Below are 22,737 nucleotides of genomic sequence, written 5' to 3'. Positions count from 1 at the left end.
TGAGTGTCTATTTTTCTTCACTTCGCTGTGCTTGGTTTGATATTGTCAGACTTGGTCTTCAGCTCCTTTTATACCAAAAATGAGTGATAAAACACTGGAATATTTGATAAGCCACATGTTGTGGACCAGAGAGTCTCACAAGGAGGATCTGACACTGAAAACTGACAGAGACAAATAATACATGTTACCAGTGAGGAAAGAGGCTGCCAGCTTTTCTCGGTCCTGCTGAGCGGGCCTGGCACTACGCACCAGGACCGACTCAAAAAGGCAAGCTTCCCAGGAACCGATGCCCACCAAGCCTGCAGGGCTGGTCCATCTTCTTTCTTGTTGCTGTGGTCTGCAGGGTTGTCTCCATAGCCAAACAAACGGATGTATGGTGTTGCTGTTTCTGGTCGTGAGAAAGACATCAGTGCCTTTATTTAAGCATGAGCATTCATACTTATTCCACTGCAAAGTATTCATATGTGTTCAGTTTTTTCACATTTGATGTTCCAATCCATAGTTGTGGTTCGCTGTTCCAGGTTATTGTAGATTCTTTGTGTCTCCATATTGCCCATAATGGCGGCCATTTGCAGTTCCTTGTTGTGGCCATGCCATTCCACCGGCAGCACGCAACCCTTAATTACCTGCCTGTAATTTAGGTTTTTATTCTCTTTATCCTCATTGCATTGGCTCTTATTGTTAAGGTGCCCTGCGGTGGGTGTCTAGCTGTGATTGTGCATGCATATGTGTGCAAGACGGCCTTTGCTGATTGCTGCATTGGCTGACGACTCAGTCCTTTTCTTTTTTTCTTTCTTTCTTCCAACCTGCTGGATGTACTTCAAACACACTGGGTAACCTCCTGCTTTCCCCACTGGCAGCCAAGAGGTTACCGTCCCCACACATCAGAGCTATTTTCCTCTTAATTGAGACCCACTCTGCTGCGACAGCATTTTCACAAGGTGGAAAATGGCAGGTCAAGACATCAGGACATCCCTCTCCTCTAAGCCTCCGTCCCTTTGGCAAAAGTGCCTGTGATGTTGATAAGTTCCTTTGGGGATCTTGGAGCTCCTCCAGCTCAGATGCTACGCCTCTTAAGGGCATATAGAGGTTGGTGTCTCGCCACCTCATTGGTTGTATGTGCAGCAACCACTCATCTTGTGTGTTTATTCAATCAGCCTAGGTCTAAAATATGCATGTTGTTCCGATTGAATTACGCCGGAGATTTTATAGAGAAAAATAGTGGTAAACCATCTTGTCGAGTCGCTATGAGAGAGCAGAGACATTGAGGGAGTCTCTGTGGTGACCCGAGTCAATCTGCATCTTATTACCCCGCAGCAGACCTGTAACCCAATTCATGAGCTCATCGCCTCCTCTCCAGGAGCACCGGATGAATGGCTGCTTTTGCTTATATGACACTAAAACGTTGATGAAACGCAGGGACATAATATTTGCTTCACTTTATTTCATCCACCTATAAACCTGCATTTTTGTTTTTTTCAATGATAAACATCTTGGTCACATCTGTGCTGCATCTTTTTAGCAGAAACCTTGACATGAGTCTTTTTATATGGTTGCTCTAGGTTTAATGTGTGTTTTATGTCTAGGTTCAGTTACTCCAAATGGCATTGCCTTTAAAATTGGCATCCTAATTTTTAGGAAGTTTCCTTTTACATCAAGTATGCACTTGTACATACAGATGGCTACATTTAATTCAGTATTCAAAGTCCAGTAATCTGCTATAAAACGATAGTAAGTGAACACAAGGCATCTGATGGTTGCCAACTAGTGATGAAACTGTAACTTTGAAAACACTGAAAACACACTGTATCTTTGAAGAGAAGGAGACAGAAGAAGTGTTTTCTGTGAGTCTCTAACTTGAAGACTTAATAAACCGGCACCTCACCCAGGAGTTTAAAGTTGCTCAGGCTTTTCTGCCTGAATGAATTCTTGTTTTTACATAGACAAGATTTCTGCCCCAGTTCTTAAAGCCATTAGTAATTAGAATTGTGTAACAAATATTCTATCACTGGAATATATGATCAAACCGCCGAGGAGCTCTGTAAAACTATCAGTAAATGGAATCAGCTGAAAGTCTTAATTTTCTACACTACTACTGTACTACTGTAGCTGCTAAAATGGGCAACTTCTGAAATCTATACATGCATCTGCTGTTAGCTTTCTTGTATGTTATTTAGCTCTAATAAGCCAATATTCATGGGAGAATAAGTTTGTCAAGGACATCTTTTGATTTAATAAATAAAAAAGGAAATCCTCAGTTGTCAACAAACTTTGGTTAAACATTTTCTCTTACCTGAGGAACATATGTTGTCACCTTGGTGGTCCGACTGCTGACTCTGCTAGACCTGCCTGTAAAACTCCTTGGAAAGACTGATTGGGATTTATTTACATTTCATATTTTACATACAATATCTAAGTTTCTGACTGTATTTTGTACAATTATATTTTGCTTAAGTTAAGTCAGACACAAGTCTAGAGTTCTTATTTAAACGTTTATTTCTATTAAATCAGCACATTTGTTCCTGTATCATTTGGCATAAGTTAATTACTTTCAGTTACCATTTTGTTTCTAATGCTGGGACCCTGGCCGTTTCTAGAGTAATTGTTCTGTTTTTTGCGGGTCATGGGAGTTTATAGATTTGCTCAGTCCCTAACGCAGCTGATGATGGTGCGAGTTGCTGCAAAGCTGCTGGAGTTGTTATCTCTCGGCAGATTGGCGCGTTCTCTCACCAATTGCTGCGCAGTCAAATGGAAATGTGTCGAGTCGGGAAATGATAATCGAGTTCAATTAGGCTTTGTACCATGTTTGTATTCTGCCAACAGATTATCCAGAATCCCTACCCTCTCTGAGAGAAACAATAAACCTCTGTCAAAAGTCTGAAATGGGCAATTTCAGGGAAGGTGCCGATAACAAATATTGGCACTGCCAAGCTACTCGTGGCGTTATTAGAGACAAATATAGCGAAGCTTTTGAAGCAGCTTGGCTGGAGTTCACTCTTGGAAGGAAATTAATTTCCAATTTTTGTCTCCTTTTTTGCTCCTGAAACCCTTCGCTGTAGTGGAATGCCTTTTGCTTCCAGAATTGGATATCATAAATATTTTCAAAAATAATAACACAATAACATTTTTCCCAATTAGCGCTGATATGTCGAAACACTAATTTTATTACAAAGTAAAAAAAATCCAATTTCCTCTTCTTACTCTGACATGTAAGATGAAAAATGTCTGGATAAAACAGTTTCCCTCATATGAAACAGTTTGCCAGCTCTTTATGTTCTGGCTGGATCCTGCGTGTGTGACCTTTTACACCTTTTGTTTTTTCTGGTGTTTTTATTAGTGGCGAGCGTAAAACACTTCAGAGTCTCAATTAGCACTCACAATTAGAAGTGAAACCGTCTTGGCAGCGCTCGCCTTACTTTAAGCCTTCAAGTTATTATCGTCCACAAACTAATTAGCAAGTTCTTGATAAGCGAGGGGTAGGCCCTCTGTTGCCATAGTAACGGTTAATCACAATGAAAGGATTGTGCTGGTGGGCAGGTCACAGAGCACACTCTGACTTCCTCTGCATTTGTTTTATGCTTCGCTTCGTTCGCAGCTCTAAAATGCTGTGCACTCACAAGGCCGTTTCGTATTGACTTGCTTCAAAGAGATTAATTTAAAAAAAGAGAAATTCGACATGAGTTCATAGTTGAACACAAGTGTTGTGTCAGACGGTCATGCATCATTGCTGAATTGATACCTCCAATGAGGGAGCATCAGCTGATATTTTTATTGTGAAATGAACAGTCTCTAAAGTCTCCCTGTTCATCATTTATTTGTCTATTAGGAGTGTTTAAGTGACACTGTTTGTTGGTTTTAGTTTTTAAAAATTGTCTCTGTTGCTAAAAGGATTCTCTGCCATCGTTGAAGTGAGAGATGGATGATCTCAATAATTGCCTGGTGAACAGAAATCAAACAAGCAGTGCAAGCAGATGGAAGCCCCTAAAGCTGCAGATAAACTGTTGCAATGTAATGGTTGGTATTCACTTTAGTGCCAACTGTGTGCAACATGTAAAATGTTTTTCTTTCTAAAGAAGGCATTTTACAAAAGGTGGAGGCCTATGAGTCACAAATTTCAGGAATATCAGGAAAATAAATTTTAAAATTGCACCAGAAGGCGCCTGTTTCTAGGTGTTTTTCCCTTCAAGCTAAGAATCAATCTGCCAACCAGCAGCAGATATTTTTAAAAGCCTTACATTAGTAGTGGATCACATTTTGATGTTGTTAAGCTGTTTACTCTTAAACGATAGCAGATGTGTTTCTGTAACTTTCAATCTGGTAAACCAACACCACAACCTTGTTAATTGAACTTTTTAACAAAGCAAACTGTGCACTTTCAGTCAGTTTATATTCATTACTCATAGGGAGAAACTTTGTATCTATTTGGCATAATATTTTGAACACAACTCATTTAAACTGGTTTGGTACAAAGCCAACCTTGCGCCATAAAAAACCTGATAGGTGAAGTTCTTCACCTTTCCAGAAAGTTAACATTTTATAATATTAAAATTTTGTGTATTCTGAGAAGATGAGCAATTTTTAAGTAAAGTTCACCCAGTACATCTTGTCATGAAATATACCCACAGCACGATTCTACCGTCACACATCTCAGTTGTTGAAGCATTCTTAAGTTTGAAAGTCTATTTTTGTCACTTTCAAACATATTTAGTCACCAAACAGCTCAATGTTTGTCTCCTCTGACCATAACATTTTCTCCAGATGGCATCCGGCTTGTCCATCTGAGTAACTGCAAGTTTCATTCAGTTTTCCTTATTGGCAAGTCTTTGTTAATGTTGATGTTAACCTCACTTCACCGAGGACAGTGAAACTAATGTTCCAGCTCATGATTGATTTTAGCCTTTGTAGGTCCTGGGTTCTTCCATGCTAATAGGTGTGCAAAAACAAATTTGATTCTGTTTAGGGCGATAAAGCACATGTTGTGTGGTTGACACGTGGTGGGTATCAGTATGTTTGAATTTAGAGTTTTAGTGCTTTAATATTACGTAGTTTGATCTAAATACCATGTTGGTATGGCAGCTAGCAGCGCTCATGTTGATGGTCCTGAAAAGATTGTGGTCAAGATGCAATTTACTAATGAACTTCCAAGTACTGTTGGGCTGAATCTACACATTTTAGTCTAGATGTGAAAATTTGACTTTGAAATAGAAACAATTTAGAACACCAACTTTAAATTTAAAATCAATGATATTCGTTTCCATGATTAGGGTGTGTGACTTAAACTATATGAAGCTTAAAATGCTCCTTCCCTCGAACGATCTGTGTCATATTATGTTTCCTGTTTCTGTCTTTTATTTCCTTCACTTCAGCGCACGCGTTGCCAACATACGTCACTCTTGCCATTCTCAACCTGACATTTAAAATCCCACACAAAACGGTGCGCCAACATGAATACGCAGTTAACCACTTCAACAGCAACACCCCTTATGACTGCAGTGTGCAATCCACCCCTCTGATTGGCAGGCAGGTTGCCTGTTTGGTGAATAAAATATTTATAGAAGCTCAATTATCCAAGCCTGTTGTGTCTGACACAGCTGTGCTTCCCAGATGTTTTTATTTAAAGGAAGAGGCATGAAGCAAGGTGAAGTAGGGGGGAAAGGGTGTTCAGAAACCCTCCCATGCTCAGCAGCTTTATTCCAGACGACATGCAACAACAATCTTGTAAACATACAAAATATCTCAAAGTTAATTGCATTTCTTTAATAAACAATTTTAGATATGTTTGACGCTTTTGTTCGTGTTGCCTGATATTAATTAGCTGGCTTTTTAAAATTCAGGCTCACTCATCGTTTATAAAATTACAGTCATCCCAATAATGTGTTTAATTAAAAAGATGGGGAAAAAAGAACCGTTTGGCTGTAAAGAGTCACTGTGAGAGCTCGTTGAGGATTAAAGCAACTGCTACCATCTTTCTGAATATGTCAAGGCTGTGAGTTTCTCAAATTAAAAATCAAAGGGACTTTGTTTTCCCCATCACAATATTTCCCTTGTGGTGAATCTAGAAGCTGAAATGTGTTTTACATTTTAGAATCAAGTATTTATTTTAAGGCCAAAGTGAGATTGTTTGTACCGGATCAAGGAGGGGACACTAAACCTCTCGTAACCTTACCTCATGTATTTTAACATGCTCTCATCTGCATTAGATTTTTGTTACTTTTGCTCTGACAACAACTCCTGTGTTATCACAGGTGTGATTCAAATTACCAGAAAAATAGTTTCTGGTTAGATCTTTAAGATTTAATTTTGTTTTTCCCTGAATTTATATTTTTTTATCAAATTTTGAGGGGACATTTGGTTAATTGTGTTGCTTTAAATGTGTAGTATAATGATTCTTTTTCTTAAGTGATTTTTTAAAATGATATATAAACAGTTGCCACATAAACATAACTCGTATAAACTCTAAAACAGATTTTACACTTATTTTTATTTACACTTACATCTATTTTGGAATTCGCCCAGAACATGGACTACATTTTTAATGCCCTACTCGATGTACATCTTTTGATCTGGCTCTCCAAAGTGAACCATCTCTAGGGTAGGTTGTGCATGTGTAGGTTACCATGGTGATTGCATCCCAGTTAGATGTGGGCCATTGTGTTACCAGAATCCCATGCTTGTGCCTGGGGCTATTACCTGAGGTCTTAGACTCACCATGTAATACTCAGGAAACCTTAGAGCTGCTTCTTTTTGCTCGTTTTTTTTATTCAACAGCATGAACCCTATGCCAACCATCTTGGATGCTTCACCGCCTGCAGAAATATCAATCAGTCATACAATGTCCATGTGAGTTTCCATGAGTGACTTCTGCAGAGATTAAAGGGTATATTTCTCACCTTAAGATGGATAATTATGAGAGGAGCTGAAGCGTTTCCATACCTGCTCTGCATTACAAATTCAATTATGACTTTATCTTCAAAGAATTTTTACTGATACTTGTGAGCTTGTTGAGATATTCTAAAAGGAGGGCACCTGTGGCTTTGGACTTTGGCCCTTGAAATAGTAGAAGATATGATAATGCTGGATGGTCTCATAACTTTAGGATCGGAGCAAGATTGAAATGTGTCTATCAGAGGTTAATTTTAGGAACGTGTCATTGCAGAATCGATTGCAAAACATCGATGCACTACACAGCTATCACCAGGATACCTACAGTATATTAACTGCAATGCAAATCATTGTTTGCTGGATATTATATTCACAGCCACATCCCTTCCTCTGCAACTCCTGATTAAACTTCTGTTTCTCTTCTTCCTTTCCAGTGGAAGGCTGCACTGACTGGTCCGTGGACTACCAAAAGTACAAAGTCCTTGTTGGGGAGCCTGTCCGGATCAAGTGTGCTTTATTCTATGGATATATCCGGGCAAACTACAGCCATGCACAGAGCACAGGACTTAGCCTCATGTGGTACAAAAGTGCAGTGCATGGGGATTTCGAGGAACCCATCAGTTTTGACGGTGCAAGGATGAGCAAAGAAGAGGATTCTATATGGTTCCGACCAGCTGAACTGGATGATGTGGGGTATTATTCCTGTGTATTAAGGTATGTGTTTTTACTCAGAATCCCAAAGATAAACAGTTTATCTCCACCTTACAGCTCGAAATGGAGCAAGCATTTGTTGCAGAATCCTCCACCATTTTAGGGGGATTATTTTGCCAGTGGCATGTCTATAAAACGAAGTAAATAACATTGTCTTGCATCCCTGTAGGCATGAGTAAAGCCCTGTAAAAGTCTTCCCCTGTAGATGTCTAATAAAGTCAAGATGTAGCCAAAAGGATAGCTGGTCGAGGTTCCACAGAGGGTTTTCTGTGCCTACGAGGCCTCGTTGCCTCGTTTTATATGTTAAATTAGTTTTTATTTCCCACTCGAGGGCAATAAGCCATACGGCGCGATTGGCAAGTCTGTAATCCTTTGGCCTTCACAAGTTCTTGTTTTCTGAAAACCTCATGGAAAGAAGTGAAATGCTTGAGAGTGCACTTCATCTTGAAACGATTGCACAGTGGGAAAAGCTGCTAAGATAAAAGAAAGGGGAAAAAATGGACTTGTGCTATCTTCCCTCTTAACTCACTGGATGTTGGAGGCATACAATTGTTTGATTTATGAGTTAGATTATGTGGTAAAACTTCTGGTTTCCCAGTGGCTTTCATCGACATGAAGGTGGTCTGTGACCACTCAGAGTGAAAATGTTAAGCTCCGATCTGTTTTCGTTTCACGGCAAGAGGAACTTTAAAACGCATCTTTCTGCATGATTGAAGTGCCGTCTTTTTTATTTTTTATTTGGCAACACTTATGCGCTTTAAGACCTTTTGTTAAATAGAATCGAGGGATAATGTGCACTTGAGCAGCAGCTTTCAATGCAGGTTTCTTTGTGTTTCAGAAGCTCAACTCTAAGGGAGTTTGGCTATTACTATTCCACACCATTAGCACCCTCTCCTTCGATGTGGCAGCCGCCGTGAATAGAAACATGGTGAACCAGTCCAACAATTCTCTATTCACTCGTGTTGGCAGCGGTTTCTGGAGGTAGACAATCAGCTCAGAGTTATTGTGTAATCACACCGAGTAGAGTCTTGAGATTTGATTTGGATGAGCACTGTTGCGTTTTCATTGGTCCCTGCCTTTGAGAAGCAAATTAAGGGGCAACACTTATTTGTTGTTATGGAGAGAGAGGGAAAAAGTACAGAGCTCTTTCACTTAACAGGAGATTTCCCTTTGTGGACTTGTCTTTGAATTTTTGTTGCCTGTAATGGTTTTATAGACTTTAACTGTGTTTTCACACTTGAGGATTAGGAGTCAGCTCGCTTTTTCTCAACATTATATGCTTCCTGTCTTTCCTCGGTAAAATGGGACACAATAACTTGGACTTTAAGTTGCATTTAACAGCTTAGCTGTACAATTATTTTTCCTGGACTGTTACAGCTGAGATCTAGATGTATATGTTGTTATCCACATTGCAGAGCTGAGGCTGACGTTATTCTGCAACATCTTCGATTCTTTTCGCTTTGGTGTTTGAGCGCTACCGTTAGCTGGGTCCAAACAGGAAGTTACCTTTTCTCAAGCTACCCCTACTACAGCTACGGTTTCTGTCCCACTAGCGGCTATAACCGTATTTTAGAAAAATATATGCCTTTATGCTTTGGAGCTGTATCATCCTTCCATCAACACATGTTAAAATAATCATCTAAGCTAGAAATTGACCTAACTTGCTGCATGTCTGCCAGCTATAATAACCGAACCGACTAAAAAGAAAAAATAACAACCAAGCGAAACACATTCATTTGTCACAGTGTGTTTACTGTCAGCTTTGCAACACTTGAGTTAAGGAAATAAAACGCAATAGTGTAGGGAGTTTCACATGCTTGATTATATAGTAATAACTTATTAACCTTGTAGGTAAAGGGCGTTTTCTCTTGACTGGCTCATTAGTCAGCTCTCTGCAGCAGCGTGCTGCAGTTCAGGAACAGGAAAGTCTGCTCAGGATGACTTCCACAGCCTAGGTTGAATATGCCAGGTTTGTCTTGAGTGCTGATCAACATTTTAAAAGGTATTTGCGAAGACCTGAGCCTTTGTAATTACTTTGGCCTTCCGCAAGATCTGTTTGTAATTCCACAGTGTGGAATATTAAAGGGCAGCTTCAAAGTTACGGTGGAGTTTGATCACTTGATCTGTAATGCCTTCATGTTTTACCTTGTTAGAGATCAAAGAGGGACACTCTGATGCACATCATCTGTAATACCACTCAATATAGAGCTCTTCCACTATCAGTTACGAAGATTACTATATAGCATATAATTGCACCTACTTGGACGTGTTCTCTGTTTTTGGTTGAAGGTTAAAAATGCTGTAATGGATTCACGTAGTTTTACAAACACACTGCAGCACGCTCATCTGCTCCCTCAGTATGACTCATTTAAATTCCCAGGTACCCAGGCCAAGTCGAAGGATTGCTCTTCTCCTTTGTCTCTGGAGTGTGGGCCCTATAGATGATCAGCACTTGCATATGTTAACATATTACCACCGGCTCAAGCTCTTGGCTGTGTTTTCAGCTGAGGATCCTCGCAGTTCTGAAACGTGAAGGGCCCTGGAAAATTGGAGCCCCGCGAGATGGAACAAATGAACCTCAGCACAACAATAAATGATTTCTCACTGGGTACATTTCACAGTTGAGCAGACTGCAACAGTTCAGCACCAGTTACGATGAGATCCCTTGGTGTTACATTATTAGTCTGATATAAAGAAAGGGGGAAGCTTGCCAATCACATTAGGAAATTTAACTCTGCATCTAAAAACGCCGTTTTTGTCTAACTCGCAACTTTATTCCTCTGCGATTTTAAACTTTTGGCCTTCTTAGTGCATCTCTTTCCAGCCACAGGCATCAGTGCACTCATCTTCATCACATCTTTACCTGCTCAGCTGCGCTTAAGTGTGTCAGAGGGCATATCCGTACACACCCGTGTGCATCAGCATGCACACAAACACAGAGCGTCAGGTCTACGTGCCCAAGAGACTAGCTGTCAGTGGAAGGGAACTTGGTGTACTTCCCTACCTAAAAGGTAAAGCAGACCAACACACATTCATATTCAACATTTCAAGCAGGCTGCAGTATCACGTCTACTCTCTGGGATTGCTTAGCATGGACATGCTCGTACACACGCAAGCCCTAGATGCGCAACAGGCACATGAGAGAGAACGGGAGCCGCATTCAGTAGCGAGACGGAGAGGAGCGGATGAATACCGCCACACGTCAAATTGAGGTCAACACTCAGCTGTTTCAAACGCAATACCCTGAGGAACTTTGTCGTATGAAGAGCGAAAACATCTGCAGCGGCAGTGTCACTTACAGTACAATAACAAAGCGAGGCGCATGCATGCGCACAGGCGACCTGATGCGTTTGAAGGTACCACTGACTCTCCTGCACTGTTGCAGGTCTCTGTAAAAAAATATTAATAGCTTACTGTTTTTGCTGTGATTAAATTCTGCTCTTGCATCTGAGGAAATCAAACGAGAAGGAGTCAAATTAGGCATGAGTGGGAAAATGATATTTAGAACTGTCATCTGGAAGGAAAATGTTTGACGCTGACGATTGAAATAAGGCACAGAAACAAATTTAGGAACAAATGTTGTACAATGGCTTTCAAAAATATTAATACTTCTTCCAGCCTTTTCATGCTTTGTCATGTGACACAAACTTCAAAGTGTTTTTTGTCACAGAGCAACACATAGTTGTACATGAAGCTGAAATTGTGTGATTTTTCACATTTACATATATACCCGAGAGAAGTGAGACATGCTTATTTTGTTCTTCCTCAAGAGTGAATACAGTATAGAATCGTCTTTTGTTGTTTTCATTGATTTAAGTCTTTTCAGGTCTGTGTGTACCAGCTTTGCACATCTAGAGACTTTCTCACCATTCTTCTTTGCAAAATATTTCCCCCATCTCTGCTGGAAAAGATTACTGTTGTGTGCAAGTTGTAGAAACAGGAGCCGGCCTATCACCGAAACTATTCAAGCCTAAAATACCATCTCAATGCAAGCAGAGATGTCCCCAGCGCTAATGTCAGCATCCACAGTCCACATTTTGAAAGGATTTTGTCAGAGAACATCCTTGAATGATCACAGGTCCACAAAACATCTAAAATCTGAATAGGTTTAGAAGTTTTATTAAGCTCACATGTCTATTTATTCAGTAATTTAGGAGCAAAACAGTTTTTTAAATTGAAATTATATGATTTTCAACTAAAATGCAATGCATTTTGATTAACTAATTTACAGACCTTGGTATTAACTTGTTTTTCCTCCCCATCTCCAGTTTAAAAAAGTAGATATAAAATTTTATGTCCAATTAATTTACTGTTTGAATTATAAAATTTTACTTCCAAATGATATTCCATTGTGATGTTTTAGATAACAAAGTGAAGAAAAACAAAGATGCTCAGCCATGGAAAATTTGCTATTCGTGAACAAATGACCAAACGTGAGCAGAGCTACAGCAAATACATCACGGCGGAAGTACAGAGATTTAGCTAAAGGACAGATGTATTGCACAGGAAGAATTGTTGGCCCTTTGTAGTTAGCCAGCATCTCACCTTTGACCCCGCTCACAGGCACTGGCATGCTGCCACTGCCTCAGGCTTATTAATGGCTTTCCTGCATGCCCTGCAATACCTGGGCTGTCGGCACCAAAGGACATCGAGAGGGGAGGATTATAAAGGGGGCGGCGTGCGTCTCTGTGTGTGCATCCGTTCTTTTATTTAAGCTTAAAATTCCCGGTGTGCGTGCATCTCACCTTGCGTCTCAAACACACACAGTACAAAGCACCTCCCACCTTTCCCATGCTGTGGCCATTTTGACGGTATTAGTATTCATGTGCAGGAGTGGCTGGTGATCTCTCAGGGAAGTGACAGTCAGAATGGGCTGTCTGGAACACTCTGTCATTCAGCTCCAGTCAGGGCCTGTCCAATTGATCCTGCCCAGCTGTCAAAGCCAATGAGAGACGCTAGACTAAGGAGCAGCATGGATGGTTTTTGCTGCAAGAGGTTGTGGATGATGGATAAAGAAGTATTGCAGTGTGGGCTATGAGCTACCTGGAAGGAAACAAACTGGTTGCACCTCTTTGACAATATATTCAACAATGACTGTTTCTGAATTCAGGTTATTTATTAATCTTTTCACACTAAGCATAACATTGACGAGGGTTTGATGTCACAGTGAAGAGCAAAAAGTCCTTTTTCCCACCAGTAATCGCACTGAATATTGAATATGCATCACCCCAAAAGATCATAGCTATGAAACCTTGCTGATGATTAAAACAAATTTAGATCTGCTGTTTTTCACTTCCCAGCAGTTGTTACATCAGCAGCTTGTGTGTGAGCAGTTTTGCTTCGCCAACTTTCTGCACTGTTCAGCAGAAAAAGTAAGAAGTTACTGAAGCATAAAGCAGCCGAGGCCTTGGAATCTGTTGATCTTTTCTAATTAAGATTTTTCTGTTTGTCAAAGATGAAGAGGAGCCAAGTTCTCTTAATTTTGCTAATGCTTTGGTTGTTGTGAGCATGAGACAGTAAACACCAGGACTTTGTTCTCAATAAATCATCTACAAATATAGTTTTCATGGCATTTTTGCAGTGGTTTTAAACTGGTTCTTTAATATTGATGTATTAGATGCCAAATAATTGGCAAAAAATATTATTTGTGGTACCCTTTACTTTGAAGTTTTTTTTCTTTTAGTTGTTTACAAACAAATGATAAAAGCCACAAATGAAGATTTTTAAAGCTTTTTAAAGCTTTTAAAGCTTTTTAAAGCTGTGTTAATCTAATGGCAGGTTTAATAAGTCTTGGCTCTATAGACAGACTTCAGTGCAGATTTCAGAGAAATAACCATGAATCCATTTCAAACTCAACCCAATTTAGAGAAGTTGCTCAAATGTCAGAAAAATCTTGAAATTTGAACCTGGAAAAAGAATGAAATTTTGAGATGGGAAATTAGTGGGAACCCTGGTTGTGAAGGACTTTCAGGCTTTATAAGCAATGCCATTGTGTGTAGCAAAGGTAACAATCATTATTTCACTGGAAAAGGTGCAGTTAAAGCAGAATCTGATTGGGGAGAAAATGGCATAGAGCCAGGACACTGTCATTAATTGTTTTCACTTCTTATATTGGGTTTAAACTGTGTAATATGGGTTTGCCAAGCAGCTTTATTTCCCAGTCAGGGTTATTGATGATACCCCTCTGTATTCAGTATTCTTTTACACCTGTATAGCAAAGAGTGCTCCGTCAACCCTGCTTGGACAGCCTGTTAGTGTGCTCTGTGTGGTTTAGTATAGACTGTTTTCCAACAGCCATTGTCTGATGATGTATGGGCTGCTGTTTGGGCTTGGGCAACCTTTCACACCACGCTTTATTCAGCTTTGTGATGTGGCCGTGTGAAGTTTGCCAGGTATTCACTGTGGATGTCTGATGTTACAATGGCACTGTCAAAAAAAAGAGAGAGGATGTGCTCTTCAAACCACTCCAGGGCAACAAAATGGATAGTAATAAACTTCTGTAAAAGACATATTTTAGAAATGCTGTCATTTTGTCTATGGCTTTTAAATCTGCTGTTTATTTCTCTCAACTGTTCGAACTCATGCATCCTGCCAAAAATACTTAGCGTTTCCTCTGATTCACATCTGCTCAGGGTTTTCCTTATTATAGTTTTCCTTATTTTCCACAGGGTTTCTAGTCATGGCTGCATGGTAGCATTGTTGGTAGCACCGTTAGCATACAAGTGTGGATTCTCTCTGGCTACTCCACCTTCTTCTCAGAGTCCAACATGACTGCTCCGTCCATTGGTCCCACTAAATTGTCCGTAGGTGCGAGTACAAATGTCCAAGGTGTGTCCTGCCTTTCACCCAATGACCGCTGGAGATAGACACCAGCTCCCCTGTAACCCTGTAAGGACAAGCAGGTATAGACAATGGACTGATTTATGGTTTTAGTCATCACCCATTTTCTGGTTGCATTTTCAGGTAAATTCACTGATCAGTGTTTGTTGCTCTTGCACCCACGGTTTTATTAATATCAATCAATTGCATGCTTAAGAGTTCAGTCAGTCTAATGCCTCCCCATATGTTTAGCCTCCTTGCTCTCCTGGTCCACATTAGGCAGAGGAAGTCATCAGACAAGATGCCAAACCTATCGGTATCTGATAGCAGGGACATTGACCTTCTCCTCCTCATATCTGATGTTAGTTTTTATCTGCCAGACAAATGTCAGAAATACCATTCCCCGAGCCCAATCACTCTGGCACCACTGCCGAGGTTTCTCCCTCCCTTCCATCCCGATTGGATTGTGAACAGCAGAGCTGCAAGCGAGACATCTGCAATACCACAGCTGTCAGTCAAACTGCAGTGTAGAGGAGAACTCACACTGCTTGACTGGATCCTGAGGGTGCAAGAATGGTGGGGAAGTAGCTGGGAGCTGGGAAGGAAATTTCATTAAAATTTCATAAAACTCAAAGAGCTATTTTTAATTTAACTGTTGCTGAACATTGTGAAACTTTTGCTCATATCAGTTTGCACCAGCTTTTTAGTTTAAACTTAATTACTTTTAAAAAAGGATATGTTATAAAGAATGTACTTATATGATTAGCATTTTATATTTGTGTTTCGTATCCTTTGAGAAATTGAATAAATGTCCAGTGCATCTCTAAAAGTGGTAAACCTGCCATTTGTTGCAAAAAAGCACCAATGAGAGAAATCTGACCTCAATATTTATATTATTCTATTTTCTTAGTTGCTGAACTTCTAAACAAAACTAGGTAACAAATCAAAATGTACAATGATATTCAACAGCTAGATGATCACTCCTACTGAAAGAGCTTTTTTCCACCAACACAACCCATTCTCAGAGTGCAAGAGCCCAGCAGTGATAATATGAAATGGTTGGTTTGTGTTTGATATGCATGGGAGTTAGACTGCTCACTCATTACACCCAGAGGGCCTTGGGACCGATGAATAAGGTCATGACAGAGTTAGAACAGAATAACAACCGAGACAAATTGTTTATGCTTGTTATGAAATCAGGTTGTAAGCATAAAGATGAGTTGTGACTGTCAGAGAATGTGAAAATAGCTCCCTTAAGGCATCGAACAGAAAATGACTGACTAATGCATTTGCACACAAGAAGCACTTTTGTCAGTTTGAGTTGTACAACTTAAGAAAGGCTTAGAGGAGTTTGAAGACTTGCTTCTTGGTGAAAGTAGGTTTTTGGAGTGAGATGATTTCTGCAAATACTTTCAACACTGTGTATTTTTAGCAGAGAAGATCTTGATGACAATCGTGTTTGTTGTGGACTTAAAGGAACGAGGTTGTCTCAATGCTAAATACTACTTCAAACTGTATACCAGTATTAAGAAAAACACAATTTTTGACATCACAGCCAGCATTGTTCTGAACTTAGCAGATGGAAAGCACATCTTAATGGAGATCACAGCCTGACAGAACATCATCACTGGGTTGACTGAGTCCATAAAGCAAATATTTACACAGATAGCTTTAGCTTATGATATAAGGAAGGTTTACTACTTCTCTGTTGCAGATACAGGAGCTTTACTGGCTTTTTTAAGTTGCTGTTGTAGATTTGTGTTTTTCTCCTGTGTCATGACTTCTTGAGTCTCAGTCAGGCTCAAGCTCTCAGACAGCTTAACTTTGTAAAGTTGTGGTACACAGAAAGTTTGTGGTTGATAATGAATAATGACGATAATATGCCCATATCATGTTCCATCCACCAAAACTCTTGACACTTGGTATGAGGTTTTTGTGCTTATATGCTAACTTGTTTTTAGCTTTACCGTCACTGACTTGCAGCGAGTCCTACTTGCGCTTATCCTTGTCTAGCTTTATGACTCTTCCTGTTTGGCTAACATATTTAGTTATTTGTGCTACATATTGCACAATATATATACTGTTTGACTATCTTCATTCTGAGAGCTGCAGGCTAAACTAACAACACAGTCCAACCCTCCCATCGTGGTGTTCCTACAGTAAGAGCAGGCCAGCAAGGGGATTGAAACAAGGATGGAGACAAACTATTAGATGATTTGAGGACGGAGTCTGTTGTTTCAGGGTGGCAGAAAGGTACCACACTGTTACAGGGGCTAAGTAGGAGCACGTTAGCCTGCAGTCGGATTTTGGATACCAGGGTGCTTAATCATCCTGGGCTTGGTGCTAGAGCTGACAGGTGAGTTATGAGCGGGCGCCACAGGTAGGAACCCCAGTCTTCCCACTGCTCACTGTGACCTTCGCTCTGGCTATAAATAATGAAGCAGCCGTAAGATACTGATTCAGGATAACCGGGCCAAGCTCTATCTTGGTTTAGGTTATCTTGATTTTTTTGTGGGCAGGCATGGGAGGGCGAGACCTCAAGGAGCTAAAGCATTTGACAGAGTATCATGGGTGACACAGTTACCTGCACAGTGTTGTGAATACTGTAACTGAACTGTGATACAGTACTTTGTGAAATTATTCAGAGCCATAAACCTCTTCACATTTAATCAACCTGCAATTACAAATAGAAATGTACTTTATTTGTTTTTTACTTATTTTATTTTAAACAACACAGCAAATAATCACTTTTACTGGAAAATAATCATAACCAAAGTAAATCACCCCAGTCAGCATCATGCAACTTCTCCCTGGTATCTTTCATGCAAACCGATTATTAAAACCAATTTCTTTGCAAATATTTTATAAAATAGCAATGCATACTTCACAAGAACCAAGAAATTTCTTGCAGGAACACGTCGCACTTCAATATCCAGGCACTCCTCATAGGTTTTTTTCCACTACAGTGCACCCATTGTTAAAGGCTGAATTTATGGAGTGTACAACTAAATGCTCCTTTCAACAGATTCTCCCACCTGAGCTGTGGATGTTTGCAGCTCCTGTAGAGTTACCTGGAATTATTGCACCAGGCAAAACGTACTTTCACCTGATGACTCCTGCAGCTCTTAGACACTTCTCTATGAATATTATCACTTGAAAGCCAGCTGTAATATTTAATAAGCAATTATTCCGTCATTCCATTTCTATTAGGGAGGAGTTAGTTTAATTAAGAGCTTCATTAAGTTAGTTCATTAATTTCCCCCCAGGTGCCGTGGATTCACCAGAGAATTACAAATCAATTCTGCCGCCTATTATTTAATACTAAACGAAACAGTTGGCGAATGAAAGGCCAGGTTTTCTTTGGCTTCGTCTTCCAGTCGCAGGTTGTCAGTTATTTTTGAAGATGAGAAGAGGATCAAGAGCATGTTCTCCTGTAAGTTTAATTGGAGCAAAATCCCACACATGTGTTACAGTAAAGTAAAGCTTTGACCAGCCTGTTTAACTCCTTCCTGGCCCTTTTCCTCATAATTTCACAGAATTTGCTGCATATTGCATCTCAAACCCTGTGCCTGCCCTCCAGCTGTATCCGGTAGCTGTCAGGCTGACACCTCTCCGAGATGATGTGTGCAGGACGCCATCTATCATTGCCGCGGCATTGCATATCTGCTTTACTTTGACACATCCGAGTGACACACTCACCCATTAATGCCATGGTGTCACCTAGCTTGTTATCACCGTAACCGCAGTACGCCGAGTTTCACAAAATGCTGACTGCACGGCGCACAATTAAGTCTCGGGAGTGTGGAATCCTCCTCCTCCTGCTTTTTTTCATTCTTCTCGTCCTTTGAACAGATTTTCCGCTACTTAGAGAAAAGTGAAGAGATCGCCCAGCTCTTCAACCTCGAAAAGCTTCGTGATGGATGTGAAATGTTGGAAAGACACCGTAGGACAAAGTGTTGGCTCACAACATCAATCACTCATGCGGAGCAGATGACACAATTCCTCCCCTCCACCCCCCACCCCTCTCTCTCTCTCTCTTTCTCTCTTTCTGTCTTTCTCATCCAGTCAACGAGTTTATCAGCGCTGCCCAGAATATTTAGCAGAGAAAAGGGCACACCCGTGGGATCTCATTTGCACAGGTGTCCATCTGGTGGAAGTTGTCTGGGATAATCTCCACATCATGTCACATTTGCATCAGGGCTTCACGAAAAAACAGCGCCCGTATTGTAAGAGACGCCAACGGCGCGGGCCGGTTCAGAGGGGCGAGGGATTTTAAAGCTGATACTGTAGCGAGGAGTCACATGTGCGATGCTAATCCACAAGGCCGTTAATACGACACAATTATGTAAGGATTTAACATGTTTGTAATTGTTTGTTGGTTCAGCTCAATTTGTGTAACCAGCTTTAGTTGGAAAATTAGCTGTGAGATTTTCGCTAAATACTGCCAATTTGTTTGGTCTTTAAACCAGCGGGGATTTGCTGCAGTCAGCCTCGAGTACTTGTCAACTGTGACAGCCTTATTAGGCTGTTTGGGCACAGAAAAGGTGCTTTCATTGAATTTATCGATCACCCACAACATTTGCTTCTGATCTCCTTCTTCAAATAGCACAACTTTTACAGTGGATCAATGTGCCGATTGATTCCTATGTTTCGTTAAGAACTGCTCAAGCGGCAGCTCCAGCCTCCAACTTTACTCTGGCCTGGAAGAGATGTGATCACTATTATTACAAACCTCTACAATCACTCAGATTGATTTAGTGTTTTACAACAAGTTTTTTTCCTTATAAAATGATTACAGATGATCAAGGAAAATGAGAAATAGTTGTATCTGCGCTGATGGGGTTTCTGAAATGAACAATCGTCAACAAATGCTTTGGAAATCTAAAAGTGATTACGACACAATTTACTCAACAAAATTGAATACTCTACTGGTTCTTCAAAATAAAAGCATTCCAAACTTCATAAACGTCATAAATTGAACATTGTTTTAAGTACAAAGGCAAATCAACGTTATTGGACCTTTGTCAACATACTGCTTGACATAAATCCAGTGGAAATCGTTTTTTGTGTTGCTAGAAAACACCTTTGTAAAAAAATAATCTAGAAACACCTCTTTAAATCATCTCTGCCGAATTTGTTGCGGCACAAATGCACACACACGTCATGGTGAATTGAGGAAGGTTTTTTTTTCCTCAATAACAAACATCTTGCCTCACACCTTATTTGTCTGTTGTGCACAGGAACAAAACCATTACATTCCTCCAGGTCTTCTACGTATATTTGATATGAACCATCTACCTCAGCAGCAATATCAAACATTTCTTTCACTGAGGATGATTCCCAGCTATTATCTTTAGACACAGGCAAAGCTCGAAGGCTGAGGCGTTACAAGCAATCTCCCATTCTACGCTGCCTCTGCCTCGCGTTGTAAATTCTTGTCTTTATGTACATGACCTGAGCAGTTACAGTACATCAGCTGCAGAAGGTAATTTTCTGCTACTGTAGCTGGCTCTACAAAGGGCTAATGCACGAAAACAAAATGCTCTATCAGTTCTCTGGAGCTGTCACTTTGCTAAACATCCTGCTCCACACCGTTAAAACAAACAAACGTACATTAAGAATAAAAAATTACAATCAAGAAACGGTGCCGTTTACAGAACTCACTAAATCATTTAATTAATCTGGAATTGCGTAGATACTAATTTGTTGTTTGAAGGAAATGTACCATCAATAAACAAGAAAAAATCTTCCTGTAGGTGTTTTTACATTTAATGACTCACTGCTCTGAACCTTGCAGCATTTCCACAGCTAACTAAATATGTAGTACTGAAAGCTTTGCTCTGCAGGCCTTTCAGGGCTTCTGTATAATCCCTTCTTCCTCCCTCTAACCGGTTTTTATCACTCTGTCATTCCAGGAACTCCACATACTGCATGAAGGTGTCCATGTCCCTCATTGTGGCACAGAATGACACAGACCTTTGCTACAACTCCAAAATGAGATTCTTTGAGAAGGCAGAACTGAGCAAATGCAAAAACATCACCTGCCCAGACATCGAGGACTTCATACAGCCGGGGGTGGAACCGAAAATAGTTTGGTACAAGGTAAGAGGCATTTTATTTTAAAGGATTATTGGAATATTCTTTTATTCTTGATTTGAATAATTTCAAAGAAATTAGTATTTTTAACCTTCCTTTTGATCTGATTCTCTTGCACTGCCTACTATCTATCTATCTCTGCACATTCCTGGTTTTATGATTTAATGGTCTATCTTGTCTGACCAAGACAAACATACCTAAGGTTAATAAGCTCACCGTACCTTATCACATTTAGCTTCTAAAACTCAAAATAATTAATATACAGCTAAAGCATATTGATTTGCTACGTAAACACATTTATCTGGCTCTCTGGTTTTAAACCTAATCCTCCTGCTAATGAGGAGTTGTGAGCCCACCGAGTGTAACTGACCCAGCCAGAACCCCTCTGTCCGACAGGCCTCTTTGACAGAGCTGTTAGGTGCAGCTCGCAGACCAATTCATCAAACGTTACTCCACCGGATAAGATGGCCAAATCGCTTTGCTCTCCTGCAGAAATTAAATTAAAATAGCAGACAATGACTGTGGGCTCCACACCCTCCAGTTATTGGCTCTCACTTTGCTGGTGGCTGATTAAATTCTGAGAGGCGGACCCGCTGTGCCCCAGTTTTCTTTGCCTCAGGTGGCCCCAAATCTCCGAGCTCTGAGCTGATCCTGAAAGGCTGTACCTGCCTTCCTCTCGCTACCTACATGGTAGCATGAGCTGAGATGCAGAAGGAGAGTAATTAAATCATTTTTGCTCTTTCGGGCTGTTTCTCATTGTGTGCTGACCACCTGGTGAGTGTTGGTCTGAGTGCTTGTCACTCCCATCTTTCAAGGAGTTAGCTGAGGAACTAGTGTCCCTAACCACTGAATGACATAAAATATCCCTAAAATATAAAGTTGCTTTACACTTTAGGTCCATTTCACATTGGACCTAACCTGCACAGCTCTTTTCTTTCCAACCAGAGTTTATATGTCTACAAACAACCTGACTCTTTTACATCAAAATAAATTCACTGATTAAAGTTTTGTGACCAATTTGCGATCTCTTTTGTTTGTGTGCTAAGCAGACAAAATGGCGTAATTTAATTTTAACTATGGTTAAGTTGGCCAGTATATAGTCAGTAATCAATGCAGCTTAACTCATCAAAGGTAATGCAAATCTAGCTGTGCTGCACGAACAACTCAAGACTATTTTTTAATCCCAACTGTCTGAGAAGGAAGTTTGTACGACACTTTTATCTTGCATAGATCAGAATCACTTTCTAATATCTACAGTTGTTCTTACAAATAGCCCGTCTTTGAATTAGCTTCTTACTGCCTTGTCAATAAGCTAACGACCGAAAGGCTAATGTAAGCAAAACTTTACTACCATTAGTGCTCCATTTATCAAACCACACTGCTTCTCACATACAGGGCAAATTTCACAGATGATCTGTTTTTGAAACCAAACATACGTAAAGAAATTAAAGGATACTGGTGAGTCACATCTGATCTGAGAGATGCAGCTAGTTATCTCTGGGTTCTGTGCACAGAACCATGCTGTCCTACACACTGTTTATCACTTCATCTTTACAGAAGACACCAGGCTTCAAATTTATTTTTTGTCCTTTTTTTAATTGGAAATTGTTAGCATGACAGGTTGTTGTTGTGGAATTTGATTTATTGATTCTGTTTTCATTATGATTCTGTGTTCCTTAGTTTTTTTTTTCTGTTTTACCTTAGTTCAGTTCTTCTTAGTTTATAATATTTATTTCTTGTATCTAGTTCTTCCTTATTACTCTTAGACTCATTTTCTTAGTCCCCTAAATATTGCATCCCCAAAATCTGACATTACAATCACCAATGCATAGTCTGCAAAGACCTTTAATGAATTTAATGAAATTAAACAACTCGGGTTGGTCCCTTTTTTTTTCCATTGAAGAAAGAAAGGCACAGACTCACTATTCTTTATAAAAACAAGTTGGCTTCATTTGTTGCTGAAGATAGCCCACAGTATTTTAGTGTGGAGAAGGTTTTAACATTTTGTACTACCTGCTGGTTTTGTGGCATGCAGAAACACAAAAGAGCACATAGAGGAAAGTCGTATCTCTGCTGACATCCAGCAGCCAGAAAGCTGCTGGATGTCAGCATGGATGACGAAGCAAAAATTATCCTAGCAAGTAAAAAGCATCCACTTTTTACTGCATTTAGGCTGTTACCTTCCGGGAGAAGTTTTTGCTACCCAGAACAAAAAAGTACATATATATA

The 22,737-nt window shown here is 40.1% G+C and overlaps 1 protein-coding gene across 1 annotated transcript in view; it reads left to right on the top strand.

The window, feature by feature from the left end:
* Positions 1-22,737, top strand: part of LOC103131687 (interleukin-1 receptor accessory protein-like 1) — a 76,063-nt gene that overhangs the window by 51,899 nt on the left and 1,427 nt on the right. Inside the window, exons 2-3 of the mRNA XM_007543384.2 lie at positions 7,317-7,596; positions 20,328-20,514. Coding sequence (XP_007543446.1) covers positions 7,317-7,596; positions 20,328-20,514 — 467 coding nt within the window. The remainder of the gene's footprint in view (positions 1-7,316; positions 7,597-20,327; positions 20,515-22,737) is intronic.

The sequence above is a fragment of the Poecilia formosa genome, unplaced genomic scaffold (assembly GCF_000485575.1).
Source record: "Poecilia formosa unplaced genomic scaffold, Poecilia_formosa-5.1.2 Scaffold813, whole genome shotgun sequence".
NCBI lineage: Eukaryota > Metazoa > Chordata > Actinopteri > Cyprinodontiformes > Poeciliidae > Poecilia > Poecilia formosa.
The sequence above is the reverse complement of the archived record's forward strand: the minus strand, read 5'-3'. Positions and strand labels throughout refer to the sequence as shown.